This window comes from Equus przewalskii, chromosome 21 (assembly GCF_037783145.1).
Source record: "Equus przewalskii isolate Varuska chromosome 21, EquPr2, whole genome shotgun sequence".
Taxonomy (NCBI): domain Eukaryota; kingdom Metazoa; phylum Chordata; class Mammalia; order Perissodactyla; family Equidae; genus Equus; species Equus przewalskii.
In genome coordinates, this window is record NC_091851.1 from 37738023 (window position 1) to 37757510 (window position 19488).

Here is a 19488-nt window from a genome sequence, read left to right on the forward strand (position 1 = left end):
ATGACAGGCACAAATGCTCCCTCCTAAGGTGGCACCCACACCGTTTCGGTAGCGTGGGGGTGAGCTGTTCCCTTCAGGATCATAATCCCTGAGTAATGATTCATATCTGCCACCACATGCAAATGAGCCGCAAGGATGGACTGTTAGGGGTAATTTATGCCGCTTGTGAAATGAACTCTGTCTTTTGCTGGCAGAAAACTTCCCTAGGAAGTTATGAGCCGTGCAGCCCTAGAGGAGGCCCTGTGTCCTGCTCTCATGGCCCCAGGCAGATCTCTCGCCTTTGCCTTCTCACCCTGCCCCCTCAGCTGCCTCCTACTGCTAGACATGGCACCACAGATGCTGTGTGATGTATTTCCAGACGATGGTGGGTGGCTTGGTGAAGTGGCCAGATAGGAAAGACGTCTCTGCTTTGCAGGGAAGCCGAGGGTCAGGAATTGGGGAGAGCGGGGTATAAATCTTCTGCTCTTAATTCCAGAAAGAACAGGGACCCGGAAAGAAGCTCTGTAGCTGGATTCCACTTCTTCAGCCAGAACTCCACAGCCCGGGGAAGTCACTTCTCTTCTCAGGGACCCCACTTCCTTCGAAGTCAGATAAAGAGAAATCAGATGAAAGCAGGCATGGTCCATATCTTTGCAAGAAGGACAAATTGAAAAGCAGAGCAGTCGGACAGGCACATTTCTCTCTCTTTTTTTCTTCCTTTCATTTGACAGATATTTTAACACCATCTACTGCCACACACCTGGATGGTGAGGAGAGCTGTGATTCCTGTCCTCAAGGAGTTTACAGCGTAAAAGGGAAGGAGCGATAATAAACCAGTGGACAAATAAAGGCAGAAGTAGGCTCATCTGGTGATGCGGTGTGAAGGCAGCTGCAGGGGCCTGGACGGTCGGCTGCTTCAGGCCAGGGGTTCAGGGCGGACAGCTAACATCTGAGATGGGAAGAGGGCTCCCAGCAGAGGGAGGGGCAAGGGCAACGCCCCCGAAGCTGACTTCCCCAGCGTCAGCTTGAAACACATGCCAATTATTCACTTCCTACCCTACACAAGACGTGCCAGGCTCAAATACAAAATTTAACCTTTTGTACTCGAAACTGAATTTATTAGGCAAGATACTGGCAACATTTTCCTGTAAAGGGCCAGATAGTAAATATTTTAGCCATAGTGTCTGTCACAGCTCCTCAACTCTGCCATTGTAACGTGAAGCAGCCATGGACAATACGGAAACAAACGGCAGGGCCGCGTTCCAATAAAACTTTATTTACAGGACGAGGCAGCCCGCTGGCCGGAGTTTGCCGACTCCTGAGCTAGGCTAGAAATATGAATGATGGAGGAGGATTACAGAACAAGGAAGGAGTCCAGGAAAAATGAAACCAACAGCGCGTCCTGGCTGGTTTATCACCGTGGAACAGCTAACAGCAACGACACGGAAGGAAACAGAACAGCCAACCAGAGAAGAGTGGGCAGAGAAGCGAGGCTCTGGCAACACGAAGGAAAAGGAAGTGACAGTGAAGAGTGGCAGGTTACAGGAAACGCTGAAAAGCAAGCCTGTCAAGTGAAGAAAGGACACACCACAGGAAGGACGTGCTGGTCACAACATTAAACTGTACATTCTTTGATCCTGGGACGTGGCCACGGAGAGAACTGGAGATTCAAGGCAAGGGCGGGCATGGCATTTTTGTGTCCGTCATTCTGCCTGAACAGATGACCAAAAACCGAATAGAGACAAAACAGGTTTTTAATTTTTAAATTACAAACTAATTCAACCAATACTAAATAAAGGCCTGCTCTGTTAGGGGCCACCTAACATAGCGACGAGATTTAAAATGGCAGTTTCTATTGGATGGGGCTGTTGAGACGCAGAATTTTACTATTACTATTTTTATTTTGAATTGTGGTAAAATCTACAGAAAACTTACCATCTTAGTCATTTTCACATGCACGGGTCAGTACTGTTAAGTACATTCACATTGCCCTGCAACCAATCTCCAGAACTCTTTCATCTTGCAAAAATGAAACTCCATAGTCACTGAACACCACCCCTCCATTCCCCTCCCCTCAGTTCCTGGCAACCACCATTCGACTTTCTGTCTCTGTGAGTTTGACTATTCTGGAAACCTCATTAAGCGGAATCATACAGCATTTGTCTTTTTGTGACTGGCTTATTTCCCTCAGCATAATGTTCTCCAGGTTCATTCACGTCCTGGCATGTGTCAGAGTTCCTTCCTTTTGAAGGGTAAATAATATTCCATCATGTGTATACACCACATTTTACTTATCCGTTCATCTGTTGATGGACACTCGGGTTGCTCCCACCTTTGGGCTCTCGTCAATGATGCTGCTATGAACACAGGGGTGTACAAATCTCTCTTCAAGACTCTGCTTCGAACTCTTTTGGATATTTCCACCCAGAAGTGGAGTTGCCGGATCACACAGTAACATCATTTTAAATTTTTTGGTAAGAAATAGTGTTTGCCATAGCATTTGCACCATTTTACATTCCCACCAACAGTGCATAAGGGTTCCAATTTCTCCACATCCTTCTCAACACTTGTTGGAGGTAAAAGAGTTTAGAACTGAAATCTTTGCTGCACCCGTCACTCCCTAACATCATATATACTATGAAGTGGGTCTTGTTTCTTTGTTCATCTTTTTTCCCAACTAGAATGGAGACCAAGGACCCTGCTTTGCTCACTGTTCAGTGCTGAGTACTGAGTCCAGGACTTGCATATGGTAGGACCCAAGGTGTTTAAATATTTGCAGAATGAATGAAAGGCTGAACCTTTCCAATTTGACAGGTAAAGAACTAAATGAGATAAGACAGTGGATGTAGAAAGAGCCAGACACAGCAAGCTCTGAATCCCACTTAGGAGCTGGTGCCCTTGCTAACGTCACATTTCTCCGATCCTTGTTTTTGCGGAAAAGGGAGGTGACAAGACTTTCCACATGAGGTCATTGTGAAGAGTGAACTACACAGCACGATACTTGACCCACGGTAAGCGGGCAGTCAGCGGAGGCTGTTTCATCATGGCAGCTTCACTACAAAGCATCACACGTAAACCCAAGGTACTCTTCTTACTTTTAAAGCCTAGTTCTTAAGATCAACGCACTAGGAGAAGTAACTTGGAGCCCAGATTTCTAGTTGGTGGCAAGATGACTGACGTTTCTATTGAAAGAATTATCTTAATGGAACTAAATGCAAAATAATATCACAGAACAGAAAGACGCCGTGAGATAGGTTTGCCTATCATTTAGGGATTTTTCTTTTTTCATGCTATTTTTGGTCGTAGATCCACTGACGAGTGAAAAGGTGGTTGCAAGGTCATGAGTTGGTCACGGCTGGAGTGGGTGGTCCGAGATTTCTCTCAGCAAAAGAATGTGGTACTTCTGCAGATAAGACTTAGTATTGTAAAGATACTAAGTCCTCCCAGATGAGTGTTTCAGTGTCCAGTCAATCATAATCCCACATATATTTTTTAATAGACTTGGACAAAATAAATCTAAATTTCACTGGATTAAGAAAATACATAATAACCAAGTAAATCTTGATAATCAACAATGTTGAGGTTATAGGGACGCGTTCACTCTGACAATTCAAAGAGCTGTTCACTTATGATTTACGGACTTCTCTGTCTGTTCACTGCACTTTTAGAAAAGCTTATGTTTGAAAAGTTGGAGGAGGATATGGCAAGTGAGAGGCACTTGTCTTATGAAAACATCCTGTAGGGACGTAGGAATATAAACATAAAGCATGTAAAGCAGAACGAGATGAATAGCTCAGTGGAATAGAAGAATCTTGCGCAGAATTTAATGTATGAGACATGGTATTTCACATAAATGGGGAAATTATAAATTATAATAAATACTGTTGGGACAATTAGCAGTCCATTCAGGAAAAAAGAAATCTGGACCCTCCCCCCCCCCCCGCCCCCCCGCTACCTTCACATCATACACAGAATAATTCCAGGGGATTAAAGATATAAAAGGTATGGTCACACATAGATTGTAGAAGGGTTAATTCATACTGTCTTTTTGTAAGACAATTTGGTGTGTTCCATCATTTAAAATGTGTGAAACCTTTGCCCTGGAATTTCACTTCTTGGATTCTCTCAAGTTGACCCACTTACCTATGTGCACATGGATTTACTCACAGCTGTGCTCAGTGATGCATATAATGTGATAGTGGACAACTGGACACAACCTCCACGGCCATCAGGAGGGGAACAGCTAAATAAACTACATCCATCCATACAGGAGGTTCCTACACGCAGCCACGCAAAGGAGTAAGACAGGTTCATTCGTTCACTCAATAAATATTATTAAGCACCTACTATGTGCCAGGACCAGTTCTTGGTGCTGGGGATAGACCAGAGAACAAAATAGTCTCTACCTTCATGCGGATGACATTTTAGCGGGGTTGACAGTCAATGAACAAAAAACCAATAAAAATATAGGATTCAGAAGAAGAAATCTTGAGACGCAAAATAAAGGAGAGTGGGGGGTGTGGCATTTTAGGCTGCGTGCTCCTGCAACGCCTCTCAGAGGAGGTGACATTGAACTTTACTTTGGAAGCTCTTTAATCACAGAGAAGAGGTCTCCAAGAAATATTAAGATAAAAAGCCAAAAGTAATTACAAGACAATTTACATTCTTTTAAAAGTACACGTCTCTGGGGGCCAGCCCCGTGGCCGAGTGGTTAAGTTTGCACGCTCCACTGCAGGCGGCCCAGGGTTTCGTCCGTTCGAATCCTGGGTGCGGACATGGCACTACTCATCAGGCCATGCTGAGGCGGCGTCCCACATGCCACAACTGGAAGGACCCACAACTAAGAATAGACAACTATGTATTGGGGGTTCTGGGGAGAAAAAGGAAAAAAATAAAATCTTTTAAAAAAAGTACACATCTTTGTCTCCCTATACATCTAGGCAGGTACACAGATCCAGGTATAGATAAAGACACCAGCCCAACTGCCAACATTAAAGGGAGAGAGATTTAGAACTTTATTTCAGCAAGCATGTACTCACGTATTACTTTTCACATAAAAATGTTTGTGAACTGTGTCTGTGAAGCTATTAAGAGCACATACACAAAGAAGCAGCTGGATGAGAAGTAGCTTAGGGGTTCAGAGCATTTACCTGGGGGTAAAAAGGACCTGGTATTCAGATCCTGGCTGGCTCAGTGTGCCAGCTTTGTGACCTCAGGCAAGCGGTGGCTTCTGTTCCCCAGCTCTGGAGCCATGGTTCCCAAGTGGAGCGATTTGGCTCTCCCCAGGGTCATCTGGCAATGTCTGGTGACATTTTCGGCTGTCACAACTGGGGAGGAGGGGGTGCTGCTACTGGCATCTATGGGGTGGAGGCCCAGGGTGCAGCTAAATAGCCGACAGTGCATAGAGGACAGCAACCCCACCCCCACCCCCGTACAAAGGACTATCCAGCCCCAAACGTGAAGAGATGAGGTCGAGAAACCCCAGCTCTAGAAAAAGCAGCAACATCTACCTTGCAGAGTTGAGGACTAACTGTGTACAATATGCTTAATTGGCACAGACCGGTACAGGACAAGTCCTCAATAAATGGGAACTACTATTTTGGACTGGACTTCCCCCGAGTTAAAAAAATTTTGAGAAGGAAGGAAGTGGTAGTATCAGGAATCAATTCTGCTGAATTCCAGTTCTGGTGACTTGCTGGAACGGATCCACGATCTTCTCAACAGCAACACGGGTCCTCACAGGGGGTCCGTCTGCCAGCTAGAGATGGCATACGAGGAGCGCCTGATTCCTACCCAGTTTTGTTTTCTTTTTTGAGTCTCCTCTCCTGCCACTAGTTCAGGAACATTCCTGCTGGATTGTCTCTTCTGTATATTCAGCTTGCTTTCTCAGGTGGGCATCTCCCTACGGTTCCAAAATACATTCAGGTTTCTCTTGTTGGACAATCAAAACCCTCCCTGAGGCTCCCTCTTCCCCCAGCTTCCAGCCTTCTTTCTATCCCTTCGCATGAAAGTGAAGCCGTGCCTGTGCCCACTGCCGCTTCCCTTCCTCTCTCAGCCACTCCTGTGCGCTCCCCACCCCGTTCAGCAGAATGGCTCCCGCCACATGACCAGCGTCCTCTCCACTGCTGTCCTTAGTGTTCCCTCCTCAACTTCTATCACTTCTTCGCTGCATATGCAGTGCGTCTGCCAGCCCCTTGACTTTCAGTGCATTTCAGTGACATTCAGCGCATCCCATCTTCCCTTGACTTTCCTGACCACTCCTGCCTCCTCCTACCACTCATCCCGCCTGCCTCGCTCACTCACCCTCTTCCTCTCAACTGTCTTTAAACAAAGTTCCTAAAGGCTTGGGCCCAGGCCACCTTCCCCTCTCCCTCTGCTCCTGCTCTCCTCAACCCTAGGCGATCTCATCCACTCAGTTCTTCACTTACCTCCTACACCCGGAGACTCCCAAATCCGTCCGTGGTCACAGTCCCTCCTTTGAGTCCCAAACCGAATATGTGCAACTGCCCATGTGCTGTTTCTGCTTGGTGGTCTTGCAGCCCCCAGAACTCAACACATTCACAACTGATTTTCTGACCTTCCTCACCAACCTGGCCCAGCGCCGGTGCCTGTCTCAGGAAACGGCCTTGCGATCCATGCATGGAGGGAAACCAGCAGCTTGGTGGATTCCTCCATCCCAACAGCAATGCATATCCAGGTCCTGTATTACCTCTCGGCATCCTCCCATCTCCTCTCCTCCATGCCAGCATCCCTCTGTCTCATCTCCTCCATGCCAGTATCCTTCCATCTCCACCCCTCCATGTTGCCCCCACATGACTTGCACTCACTTACCCGGCTCTCCTACTTCTCTTTTGCTCCCCTACAATCCCCCACCCTCCCTGCAGCCACAGCCATCTATTAAAATTACTGTCTAATCACATCGCACACAGCCCTACTTGCTGGAGACTCTTGAACCAATTGCTCTTAGGATAAAATCCAAACTCCTTACCTGGGCCCACAAGGCCCTGCACCACACGGTCTGGCCCCGTCCATCTCCCCAGCCTGACAGTGCCCGCTGCCCCCCCTTGCCCGCTCTGCTCCAGCCTCACTGGCTTTCAGTTCCTGCAGCTCACCCACTGCCCACTGGCGACACCTTCCCCATCATGTACTTGTGCCTACGGGTATCTCTAGAGCACTTATCTTGGTCGTAATACCCTCCGCCTGGGGGTTGGGGGAGAAAAGGACAGTAAGCTTTATGAGACCTCTGACCCTGCTAACCATCACAGTCCCTAGCGCCTGGGCACAGAACTCCACACTCAGTATTCGTGAGTGGTCACTATCCAACAAAGAGAAGTTAGGACTGCCACCTCCAAGCAGGACCAGGCAGACAGCAGCAACTCGGGACGGGTCCCAGAGGACCTTCTGAAGCCAGGCTCCATGCACCCTCCCCCTCCCCTTCCCCAGAGGAGCTATTCAACTTGACGGGCATCACCTGGGCCAATTCTTGAACAAAAACCCAAGTGCGGGAGGGCGCCCGGACAACACGGTGGACTCAGAGCTTCTGCTACAAGGGCTGAGCTTTCACGGAATGGTCCAGGTGCAGGGGCCGCGCGGGCAGCATCTCCCTGAGGAGCATCCGGAGGTCAGCCAAGCTGCCTGAAGGACACACAGGAGCTGAACTCCCAGGGGGAAGGAAAGGCCTCAAGGGGCCAAACTGTCCGAGACAAAGAGAGACGATCACCAAGGTTTGGTTCTTGAATATGTATTTTTTACTGAAAAAATCATTCATAAATTAACATACAAAAATGTACAAACACATGAGTAAATAATGTAATGACAAAGGACTATTTTTGTGAAAAGTGTTTTTAAAACATCTTTAGATTTCAGTGCAAAAATGTACCCCTGGCACCTCTTAAAACATAAGAGCAAGCTCAAAAAAACGTAGTGATGGAAATAAGCTAGCTACCCTCAATGCCACCATTGACAGTGAGTGGACACAGTTGATACACGCGGCTGCTGCTTAGCTATCAAAGCCTGCGGTGGAGGAGCTCTAGCAGGAGTCCCCGTAATGTCAAAATGATTATTTTTGCAAACAGTCCCCGCCCCCCCCAAAGAAAAACAACGTGAAAGGAAAACCCTTTCCCGGCACGCGGCTGTCAAAGACAGGGCTGATTCAGGGTCACCCATCAGTAGCCTTAAAGAATTTCAGCTGCCAAAATATGCACAAGGTCACATTTGGTTCTTATTGGTCTTTTTTTTGCACACGAGAATTTCACACCAGTAACAGCGGGCGGCTGTATCTTTTTACATTTCCTACACGATACTCAACTTGGTGGACACAGGAGTAACAGTGCGCAGTAAGACTTCACACTATTAAACTTACAAATGATCACAAGCTCACTGAAGTGACCCTCCTTCGAGCGTGAAGAGGGCCCCCTCTCTCCTCTAACCAGCATCTTTTTAAAAGCCGGCATCAGCCTTGGCCAACATTTTGTTCTTGGTGGTAAACATGTTAATGAAAAAGCTTCAAACGAGATCATTTTACAACACTGCCATGAGAACACACGTCATCCTTCACCAAGAATCAGTCTGTCCTGGCAAATTCTTCCGAACGACATCATGGTTGTGTCACACTGAAAGCAGCTCGCTGCCTTCAGTGATGAGAGAGGAGAAGAGGGGAGAACGAGAAGGCGGGGACAGCCAGGCCAGCACAGAGGCTGGGGGGCAGGGGAGAAAAGCGGAAGGAATCTTTATTGCTATGCACCACACATCAAAAAAAAACCCCAATGAACTTGTGTGTGTAATGTTCCCTCGTGAAGGTAGTTTAAAGCATGAAATGCTCAGAGCTCTTTTAAAACATATGATACAACTTACCAGCACTCTCAAGGGCAGGGCCTGCTCTCTCATATGAGCCGATAAGAGCTTCACAATGCAATTTATTTTCTAAATACCACTCTATTCTTCAAAAGAACAGAAACACGAACAAGAAACAACGCCTGGCCAGTCACTCCCACAGCACGTGGGGATCATATGTCCATGGAACCAACACATGCGACAGAAAAACAAACCCACACGTATATACACAAATACACCCCCGACACACACACATCCATGTAAACCATGAAAATTAAGGAAGTTGAAGGCAAACAAGGCAATTGAAAAAAATATGAAGTACTCTTCATAAAGTACTCCTAATCACCATGTATAACTATGTTCTATGGAAAAGGAGGGAAAAACTGGCATTTTTCAGAATTCTGTAGAAGCCAACTGGGGCTATGAATCGAGGGTTCTGGCTCAGGGAAAAACAGAGGCACAGACTCAAATGCAATTTAGAATCTGACTTCAAAGACCACACAGGGCGCGAGCACTTGGGCTCTCCATCCTGAGCTTTGTTGGCCTGACTTTCAAGCTCTGATTTGGTCTAATCTGGAGCCCAATGATCCACAGCACGCAAGTGTCACCTGCCCCTGGCTGAGTTCTTCATAAGTCAAGGCTCTTTACTTCTATGTACTAGTTAATAATGTGGACAAAGAATCTTTCCAGAAACCGAAAGGGAAATATTCAGAGGAATCAGTGAAGCTAGCTGGTAATTTAGGCACAGATTTCAGAAAGTGTGGCCAAGTTCCACAAGAGCAAAAAAAAGAGAGAGAAAGAAAGAAAGAAGGAGGAAAACTCAACACCCACCCTCTCTGTGACGTAAGGACAAGGAATAAAACCGGGAGGGCAGGGGCGCACAGTGGGCCCCTGAATTCAGGGCAAGCTCCGAGCGGGGGGAGCAGCGAGCCTCCGGACGAGAGGACCCAGAGCAAAGTCAGGAGCAGGACTTTCGGGGACGGGGGAGGGGAGGGGCAGAAGCGACAGAGATTGGCCGCTTTCGTTCTTTTCGTGACGTGCCCTAAATCCACTCCCTCCCGAAGCGAAGGCGACCTGGGAGGCGAGATGTTCCCCTGCATTTTAACTGAGTCCCCGCATCTGCCAACCGAATAAGTGACCTAATGTACAAATCCTCAGTTTGAACTGGAGCCAGCTATAAAATTAAATTTAAAAAAGGCATTTCGCATGGCTTATTTACAATTATACTTCTTCAAGAAGTGACTGTTACATGTCTGTTTAGCCTCCCCAGCCCCTCCCCTCCACCCTTGATCCCCACCCGAAGCAGATAAGTTTTTTAAAAAAATGAAACCAAAGAGAACACCAGAGACGTGGAGGAATGGCGTGTGGAGTTTCCTCGTTCTTCCTAAGACACGGCTGCCCGGGGTGGGTCTCCCTCTGTGCTCTGAAGGCCAAGAAGCTCCAAAGGCCGTTCGTAGAAGCAGGCTCCGCGGCAGGACACGGCAGGTCACCGTTCGGTTCTGGGGATCGTGGCTGAGGGGACGTGGGGGCAGGAGACGGGGGAGAGGGCAGCAGGACGGCCGTCCGTCTTGTGAAACGAGAGAGCCAGTCCTGATGAGGACGGCGCCAGCTCGCTCCCTCGCCCCGCGGGTCTGCGCGGGGACTCCGCTCACGTCTGCTCCTCGACCCTGCAGTCCTCCCGAGCTGCTGCATTCTGCGCTCTCCCTGTGTGGAGCCCGGGACAGCGCAGCAGGCTGCCCTCCCGGCGGCGGGCAAGCAGACAGATCCTCTCCTCATCTCAGTACTCGCTCACCTGAGCCAGCTCGGGTGTCAAGTTGACAGTAATGTTTTTGTACAAGGCGTCGTACGTGATGTTTGCAAAGTAGTTCAAGTTGTTGAGGCCGTCCAGCGGTTGCCGTTCTCGGGACTTCCTCAGCAGAGCATACCTGCGCGAGCAGAGAGCAGAGGGCTGAGCAGGAGGACGCGACGGAGGATGGGCAGGGCAGACCCCGGGACGGGACACAACCCAGGGCCGCACTCCTGCGCCACCCAGTGCTGGCGTTCGGCTTCTCCGTGATGAACACTGTTGCTATTATTACTAGAAACACCTCCTGTTTTGCACCGGGTGCTTTATTTATCACATTATTACATTTAATGCATCCACCTCTTAATCAGATGAGGAAACCAAGGCTCAGGATGTTCAATGACCTTGTGTCAGACATGAGTGTAAGTGCCCAAGGTCACACAGTGGGGAAGTGGGAGGTGAGATGCTAAAAAGCCATCAGATGAGAAAGTTGAGAGGCTGTGGCCAGCGCCCTCATCCCCCACCAGCACCAAGTTCCCACGCTCGGAATGGGCCGTCCGGGGGGCAGTCCGCCCCCAGCTAACTCAAGACACAAAGAGCCGGCGCCCCGGCCCCGCCCCGATCGCTCCACTCTGCAATTTCCTTACTGGAAGGAAAGAGGGTGACAAAGCAGCGGCCACCACACCCACACAGGCTCAGGGACCCCGCTCCAGAAGCAGAGCCAGCAGAAAGGGTGCCAACTCTGCTCCGTCACGTCACTGTGAGCCCCGCGGCGACCATTCCGGGGCGGGTTTTCCTCCCGCTCCGGGCAGGCTACAGGGGAGGCTACCAAGCTTGAGACGCAGAATGAGCCATTTTCTTAAAAGATCTTACAAACAAATTTTTCACCAATTGTCTGATTTCACCCCCAAAGCTGGCCTCCCAGCTAAATTAAAATATACACAGGAACTATGAAGCAGCTGTCAGAACCGGACCTCGGAGCGGGGTGGGGAGTAAGACGAGGGGCTGTACTATGTTCTGGGGCATCTGGAAATGCAAAATATAAAGGGTATCTGTAAGAGGAATAAAGACATTGCACCAACCTTCCAAGAAACTGCACTTCTCCTCGATGGTGGTGAGGAATGGACTTGTACTTCCCCGTGTCGCCCTCCGGCCGGCTCACAGAATAGCCTGCATTCTGCACTCTGCCCAAGACAAGGAGAAGCGCTTTCAGATGAAACGATCCAGAGCGGGACAAACCCCAAGGGGAACGACCGAACTTCTCCTGCATCTAAACACTCAAATTGCCCACCCTCTGGACAAGTTCTTGGTTTTAGAAGTCTACGACAGAAAAGAGTTCTGAAAAAGAAATTCAGAAAGAAACTCAAAATTCTCGAGTGTGAGGTTTGGCATGGATTCTGTGACAAGCACAACACGAGGGTCCCGGCAGACGAGCGCGAGCGTGCTCTCTCAGCTGGCTTGTTTGGGACATCTCGAAAATACTCGCCTTGCTGACGGGCAGCAGGCGTCCCTCCCACGGCCTCCTGGAGAGCAAGTGGCCAAGTCAGAGCCACAAGCTGTTTTCCCCACTGAGGTGAAACCTACGTCTCCGCCCACCTCCCCCATCACCACGGAGATGAACTAATTCACATGACACACTCTGGTCCAGATGGAAAACTTCACACTTTATGAAAGTCACTCTGAGGGAAACAGAATTTAGAGGGGGTGTTCAGGATATTTATCCTTAATATGATAAAGATAAGATTTCCCAAGCTGGGTCTACCGGAAACTTGATGGGGCTCTAAGAAATAATTAATACATGGAGGTAGACTTCAGATGCCTGTGTGAAATTTTTGGTCGTTTTCATATTTTATTTTTTATTTTATTTTAATTTTTTTTTAAGGAAGATCAGCCCTGAGCTAACTACTGCCAGTCCTCCTCTTTTTTGCTAGGAAGACTGGCCCTGAGCTAATATCCGTGCCCATCTTCCTCTACTTTACACATGGGATGCCTACCACAGCATGGTGTGCCAAGTGGTGCCATGTCGGCACCCAGGATCCAAACCGGTGAACCCCAGGCCACTGAGAATTGGAACATGCGAACTTAACCGCTGTGCCACCAGGCCGGCCCTGTTTTCGTATTTTAAAACTGTGGGGGAGTATTATTTCCACATCCTTCAGTGGAATCTAAATTATACTTTCATTTTGTTATACGAAGATGTGTTCTCACTCTCATTTGATAAATATATATGGAATGCCTACTGTGTGTGAGGAACTGTGCACGGTGCTGGGGAAAACCAGCCCCAGTTCCTGAGGGACCCCCCACCAAGCTGGGGAGAACATGAGATGAGAACTATGTCCTAGGAGAGCTCAACTAGATTCAAGGACGAGTCAAACCAGTTAAGCATATGGAAAAGCCATCCATTCTCACTAGGTTCCTAAGAAACCCAAATTAAAAGGATGAGATGCCATTTTTACCTACCAGATTGAGAAAGAATTGTCTGGAGCTGTTTTGTCCAATATAATAGCCATGAGCCATATGTGGCTACTAAAGGGCTGAAATGTGGCAAAGATTTAAAAGGTGGTTTATATCCAATGTTGGCACTGATGTAAGAAAACAGGCACATTGATGCACCATTGGTTGGAATCATTTTGCAATCTCTTACGGAGGAAAATTTGGCATTAACTATCAAAATTTAAAAGTGCATTTACTTCTTTACTCTGCATTTCCACAACTTTGAATGTAGCCTAAAGAAATATTTTCACACATGAACAAAGGATGTTCAAAATCGTAAACAACAATATTCATCAATAAAAGAAGAGTAAAATAAATTGTCGTGGCTCTACATAAAGGAATACTACGCAATTGTGAAAAATACTGAAGTGGCTCTCTCTACATGAACGTGGTTGGAGGGTGAGAAGGGAGGTGTCAGGGTTGTTTATATACGAACAGAAAGGAACAGCTTGTTCAAATGGCTAGGAATGAAATAGGATAGCAATGGGGATTAAGATTAATACTCTTTGGTTTATGCATTTTTGTACCATCTGAATTTTTGCCAGCAAATATTACTTTGTAATTAACAACCAACACACACTTCCTTTTTTAAAGCCACGCTAGAAAGTACACAGATACAAGGTGGAAATTCTTCTGCTCATTTGTTCGTCATTAGGTTATTATTTTACTCACCGTAAAAATATTGGTTGACACTACTCAAACGCGGGATTGTTCACACAAACTTGTATAATGCAAGCCTTATCTGACGGCATGGACAAATCTGTGTACACATGTCACTAATATTTGACCTCTGGTTTGGGGAGGTTTCAGTAAAAAAAAAATAAACGTAACTCTCAACATTTTATATTGATTACGTGTTGAAATGGTATTATTTTGGATATACTGTGATAAACATATTTTATCAATATATTAAAATTAATCTTATCTTTTTCTTTTTTTAACCTTTTCAAATGTGGCTACCAGGACATTTAAAATTACAGATGTGGCTTGCATCATAGTCCTAGTAGACAGTGCTGGTCTGCAGAGCCAAGGCAGCATTTCTAGACGGCACCGGAAGAAGGGTGGTACCTGTTCCACAGGTCGTCATCTTCTCCGCCCCAACCCCAGAACGCATTAGGAAAGCCATTGATTTTCCGAAACTGCTCCACTGTCAAGCCGCTCACTCCGCCAAAGAACTCCGTGTAAGGAAGCCTGAAAAGAGACGGACAGCATCAACCATCTGTGCACGCAAGGGTGGCTTTTCTTCAGAACAGGCCGTCTCCCAGGAGAACTAAGTCTTGAGTCAAACAACACTCTCTGAGCTACTCCCCGAACCGTCTGAAATGGTTTCTTCACGCTGAGATGCATCAACCTGAGCAGCTAATTGAATTTTCTCTAATTGATTTTTTTTATAACAGCTTTATTGAGACATAACTGACATACCGTATAAGCCACCCACCTCAAGGGTATAATTCAACGATTTTTAGTATATTCAGAGTTGTGCAATCGTGACCAGACTCAATTTTAATACGTTTCATCACCCCAACAAGATGCCTTGTGCCCATGAACACTTAGTCCTCACGTCCCCTATTCCTCTCAAACCCGCATAACCACTCTTCTCCCTTCTATCCCTACAGGTTCGCATCTTCTGGACATTCCATATCAATGGAATCATATACTATGTGGTCTTTTGTAACTAGTTTCTTTCACTTGGCATGATGTTTTCAAGGGGCATCCATGTCACTGCGTGTATCACTACTTCATTCCTTTTCATTGCCAAATAGTATTCCACCGTATGGAGAGACCACATTTTGTTTATCCATTCATCAGGTGATGGACATTTGGGTCGCAGCTAAATGGATCTTGCCATCTTTGCATCTCTCGCCATCCTTGCAGATCTAACCTCCTTAGTTCAGAGGAAATGATACTCACAGATACATATACTTATCCAACTTAGTTGCAAAGTGCCTTGGCATCTGTCCACATCCGTAATAGTTACGATCACTTTCTGGGATATGATCCACGTCATGGAAAACGAGGCAGTCCCAGTCCAAGTCCTTCATGGCTTCTTGAAAACCGACATTGAAAAGCATGGCCCGGTTAAAGGGCTGGGTGCCCACCTACAAGCAGCAGAACCGTATTTTAAAAGGACTCTGGAAGCAAAATCTCCGCTGCCCAGTCCTGCCTGAAGGGGAGCCTGGTAACCTGGGAAGGACGGCAGGCCAGAAGCGAGACGGGGCCAGCACTACTCATCCCCGACTCACAAGTCACTTGACCTCTGGTCTCAACTTCCTCAGAAATAAAAGGGGTGCTAACGACAAACCCCAGCTCCTCTCCCAAGGCTGTTCTAATGGCAGACATTCAGCCACACAACAGCCTTCAGAAGAGAACCCAGTCCCGTAAAGGGAAGAAAGAACACCACTGCCATTTCTCCTTGCGGCTCCATATCTCAAGGGGAATTTCCTGGGTCTGGAGCCTGAAGACGCCACCCAAAGCAGCTCTAGCAAAACCACACACAAGAAGCCTTTTGTTCAAGGGCAAAGTTCCGTCCAGACTCAAACCTGCCGATATTGAGCAACGTCTCGAAGAAGATCAAGGAACTGCCTGTTGCTCCCCTTCCCACCCCAGGATGACTCAGTTGTCAGCTTTCAGCTTTCCCAGCTCTGCACCCTGAAGATGGAGTAGCTTGAAGCACCCTAACCTGAACTGCTGTCACAGAAGGGAAAGGACAGCCAGGAAAGGACCACTCACCTGCTCGATCACGTAGAACGCGAACCGTAGGCGCTGGCGCTGAAGCATGGGGATCAGGTGTCTGAGCAGGACCGGGAGGTGCTCGTGGCGGTTCCGGAAGGGGATTAGGATCGCCACCTGGAGGGGTCACAGCAAAGGAAGCCACCCTCTTAGTCTCAACTACTGCTTTGTAGCAGGAGACTCCTGTAGCATCGGCGACCACCTCTCGGGGGGAGAGCTGGGAGGCTGCCTTGTCCTCAGCCGCCTCTCAAGGAAGACCTGGTGGCAAGCCGCCCCTCGGAAGTAAGCGGACCTTGTTCTTGGATGCCCCTCCTACATGGCGGGCCTGCAGAATGAATTCACTCTAGGCCACAAGCCAGAGGAAGACACACATTCTACACTGTGACCCGGGACACAAATATATCCATAGACAGATAAACATACAACTAAAATATGCTTCACAAAATAGCACTTCCCCTTACAACGTGCAATGCACTTTAACATACATATATTTATTTTTTCAATGCTGGTCATCAATTGATTTAATACTCTGGTGATGAGCTGGAAACACTCATCTGCTCCAGATCTGCTCTGACCGCTGCTGCAGCTCACAGGGCAGCACACAACAAGCATTTTAATAAGCACTTGTTGAAAGAACGGACTTAAGCCAGTGTCTTGATGTCTCCTGACTACAGTCCTGCAGAAAAACACTAAACAATTCTCAGTGTCAAGTTAAATAACTCCACTTTTTATTCCACTAAACTCACAGTGACAATGGCAAATGAGGCAGGAGGCACTGAATTTGTGAAGATGGCTTCTGCAAATGTGTCACAAGAGACCCACCAACTCTCCCCCCTCGCTTAGCCAAAATTCCTGGAAGGAAGACAAAGGTCCCGCTCAGTCATCGGAACGATGCAAATTTCTGGGACTACAGAAGAGTCCTCAGGGAAACTCATTCCGCGAAAACGTTTCCATCAAAGACCCTGCATCGGTCGTGGGGCACAAATTACGAAACGTCACAGTGAGTGAATCCCGTGGGAAGGACGGCAAGTCCCAGGCGGGCTTCCCAGCACTTCGAGTCGGACCCCACACCCTACCTTCCACCGAGGCATGCAATCAGAAGGCTTCCAGTGGCCCCCGAGCTCGAGGGTCGGGTCTTTGGAGAAGAGTTCATGAACGTAGTCCATTCCAATCTCACTCATGTTAATGTCTATTGGGCCCTCTGCAAAGAGATTCGGAAAGAAAGAATTAAGAGGCCAGAAAACGATAGTTTCTTTTCCCTCCATCCAGGGTTTCTTTCTCTGGAGAAGTTCAATGCTTTTTCAGCTATGTTTTTAAGAGCGATAGGAGGCCCTTCCTGTGCTTTCCAACTGACGGCATCCCGTTCATCACTATCGCTGGGTAAAGCAGCAGATCAAGAAATTTAGACTTCAGAGTTCTGCTTCAGCCAAGGGTGTAGAAAAAACTTCAGACGAAGTAAAAGAGCAGCTGAACTTCTCAGAGAGGAAGGAGGAAAACGGCTGAGCTTGGTGCCATCCCTGGGAGCTCGAGGCAAGCAGAGCCACGCTGTCCCAGTTAATTTACCCGTGACTCCCACTGGCCACTCCAGGCTCCGCACACTCTCCGCCTCTGGCTGAAGCAGGAGCAGAGCTGTTTAAGCAGCTCAAAAGTACAGAAAAGGTGTGACAGCTTGTTGTCATCGCTTTAGATGACACACAGGATTCCAAGAAAGAAGAAAAGAGAAAAAGAAAAGATCCAAGAATCTTAACCAGCACTTTATTAAGAAAATAACTTCCGTCCTATCAGACAAGTTATAATCAGTGGGAGATTTACGCTAAGACAAAGCTGGCTGCCCACTTTCTCCGGGACCTCCTAACACACCCCAGGTTACAAAGGAGGTGGCGTGTGCAAAGGAAAGGGTAGAAACTGGGGTACAAACAGGCACCAGGCCCACAGGCCAGCTTGCAGAAGGGGGAAGGACACAAGTGACGTTCCTGACCCTGTTCCCAAGGGCAGGGAGGCAAACGTTTACATCCTCTATAGGGGAGACATGAGAATCAACAACACTCTCCCTTTTGTTTTAGTCAAATAAAAAGACCCAGCCATTTAAAAGCAGAGACGGTAAGCGAGGGCTCTACTTACTCATGGAAGGGAGCCTCTCGGGGCAGGTATGGTTTGCAAAGTAGGTGAAGTCTTCAGGGAGGAAAGTTGTGGTTTGTAGGAAGGTTTCACTGTGGTTCAAGTCCAGAGGATAATCTAGAGAGGCAAGAGAAAGGCGGCTCAGACCGGGACGTGCGATCAACTCCGCAGTCTCAGGTGCTACCGAGACGTATTTCTCCTCGATAGCGGCTTTCGGGAAGCAGGACGGTGCGCCAGCTCTTCACGGCAGGTGAAGAGCTGAACCATCAACAAAAATGTTAACCAGGTGACGCCATTTTACCCAGTGTTTCTATTCTTATTGGTATCACAGCTTTACACGCGCTCGGTTCATAGTCAAGTCACTCAACAACATCATTTAAAGACAGCTCGCCCCCCACGTCTTACTCTCTCAAGGAACTCTCCTCACTTCTGTGAGCCCACTATTTTAGTATTTACCTCCGTCAGCCGATACACGTCATCTTGATCCTTCTGCTTTAGGTCTTACCTTGACCTGGATGGTTCCGCTTTAGGTCTTACTGTGACCTTGTTTATGTCCCCCTATGGGGTGAGGATTTCGCTCCCTTTCCTCCCCCACCAGCACCACACGTACACCTTTCCGACCTCCAGCCTCCCCACAGTCATATACGATAACGGTGGTTCGGACAATCTTCAAGTATTTATGTTATGACGATTCTATAAATACTGCTCACGACTGAGAAATGGGGAAAGTTATGACTGCTTTTCTTCTCCTGCGTAATTTTTCTTTTCCTGGACTGACTGCCTTGTTTTTCTGTTTGCCAAGTTGTACATGGAATAACGACTAACTCAACACCGTGCCCTTTACCACTACGTCTCCTCCAAGACGTTTACGGGCCTCAGGTATTCTCTCAACTTCACCTTCCCAGAGAAGGGCCGGCGCCTCCTGACCCCCCCAGTCTGGCCTGGCTTCCTCTGTGCCTGGTGTGCAGACGCTACCCCCTGATCGCCCTTCCTGGCGGCCTGGAGAGTCCCTTTGTCTCCCTACAGTAATGACCCTCATTTTTTCTAAGTTCAATTTCTGCCTTTTTCTCGCTCCTCAGCTTCCTGAGGAGGAGGAATGGGAAGTGATTCTGAAACTTGTACATCTGATTATTTTTCTTCTTCCTCACTGGATTCATAGGTTGGCTGGGTTTACAGAACTCTAGGCTGGAAATAATTTTCCTTTAAAATTGTGAAGGTGCTCTCTCACTGCCTTCTAGCCTCCGCCGTGCCTGGTAAGTCCGAAGACATTCCAATTCCTGAGCTCTGACCAGTAATCTCTTTCTGGAAGTGTACAGAACTTTCTCCTGGTTCAGGAAATTCCACACTAGTGTGCCTTGCTGGGGGTCTATTTTCACTCACTGTGTGGAGCATTTGGTGGTCAAACCTTTAAGTCTGGAAATCCACGTCCACCTGTTCTGGAATTTAGGGGCGGGGAGGAGGAATTACTGTGGGGATGGTCTCCTCCCTTCTGTATTCTGCGCTTTCTTTCTGGAGAAGAGAAAACATGACTTAGATATTGCACCTCCTGGTCT

The 19488-nt window shown here is 47.8% G+C and overlaps 1 protein-coding gene across 3 annotated transcripts in view; it reads right to left on the minus strand.

Annotated features, from left to right (window-relative positions):
• Positions 1-7704: 7704 nt before the first annotated feature.
• The window catches only part of B4GALT5 (beta-1,4-galactosyltransferase 5), a 70118-nt gene continuing 58334 nt past the window's right edge, over positions 7705-19488 (minus strand). For all 3 annotated transcript variants that reach the window (XM_070589419.1, XM_070589421.1, XM_070589420.1), the window contains exons 3-9: positions 17939-18052; positions 16894-17018; positions 15818-15934; positions 14999-15186; positions 14156-14278; positions 11677-11778; positions 7705-10736 (exon numbers count right to left, since the gene is read on the minus strand). In XM_070589419.1, the coding sequence (XP_070445520.1) occupies positions 10589-10736; positions 11677-11778; positions 14156-14278; positions 14999-15186; positions 15818-15934; positions 16894-17018; positions 17939-18052 (917 nt within the window). In that variant the 3' untranslated portion in view covers positions 7705-10588. The remainder of the gene's footprint in view (positions 10737-11676; positions 11779-14155; positions 14279-14998; positions 15187-15817; positions 15935-16893; positions 17019-17938; positions 18053-19488) is intronic.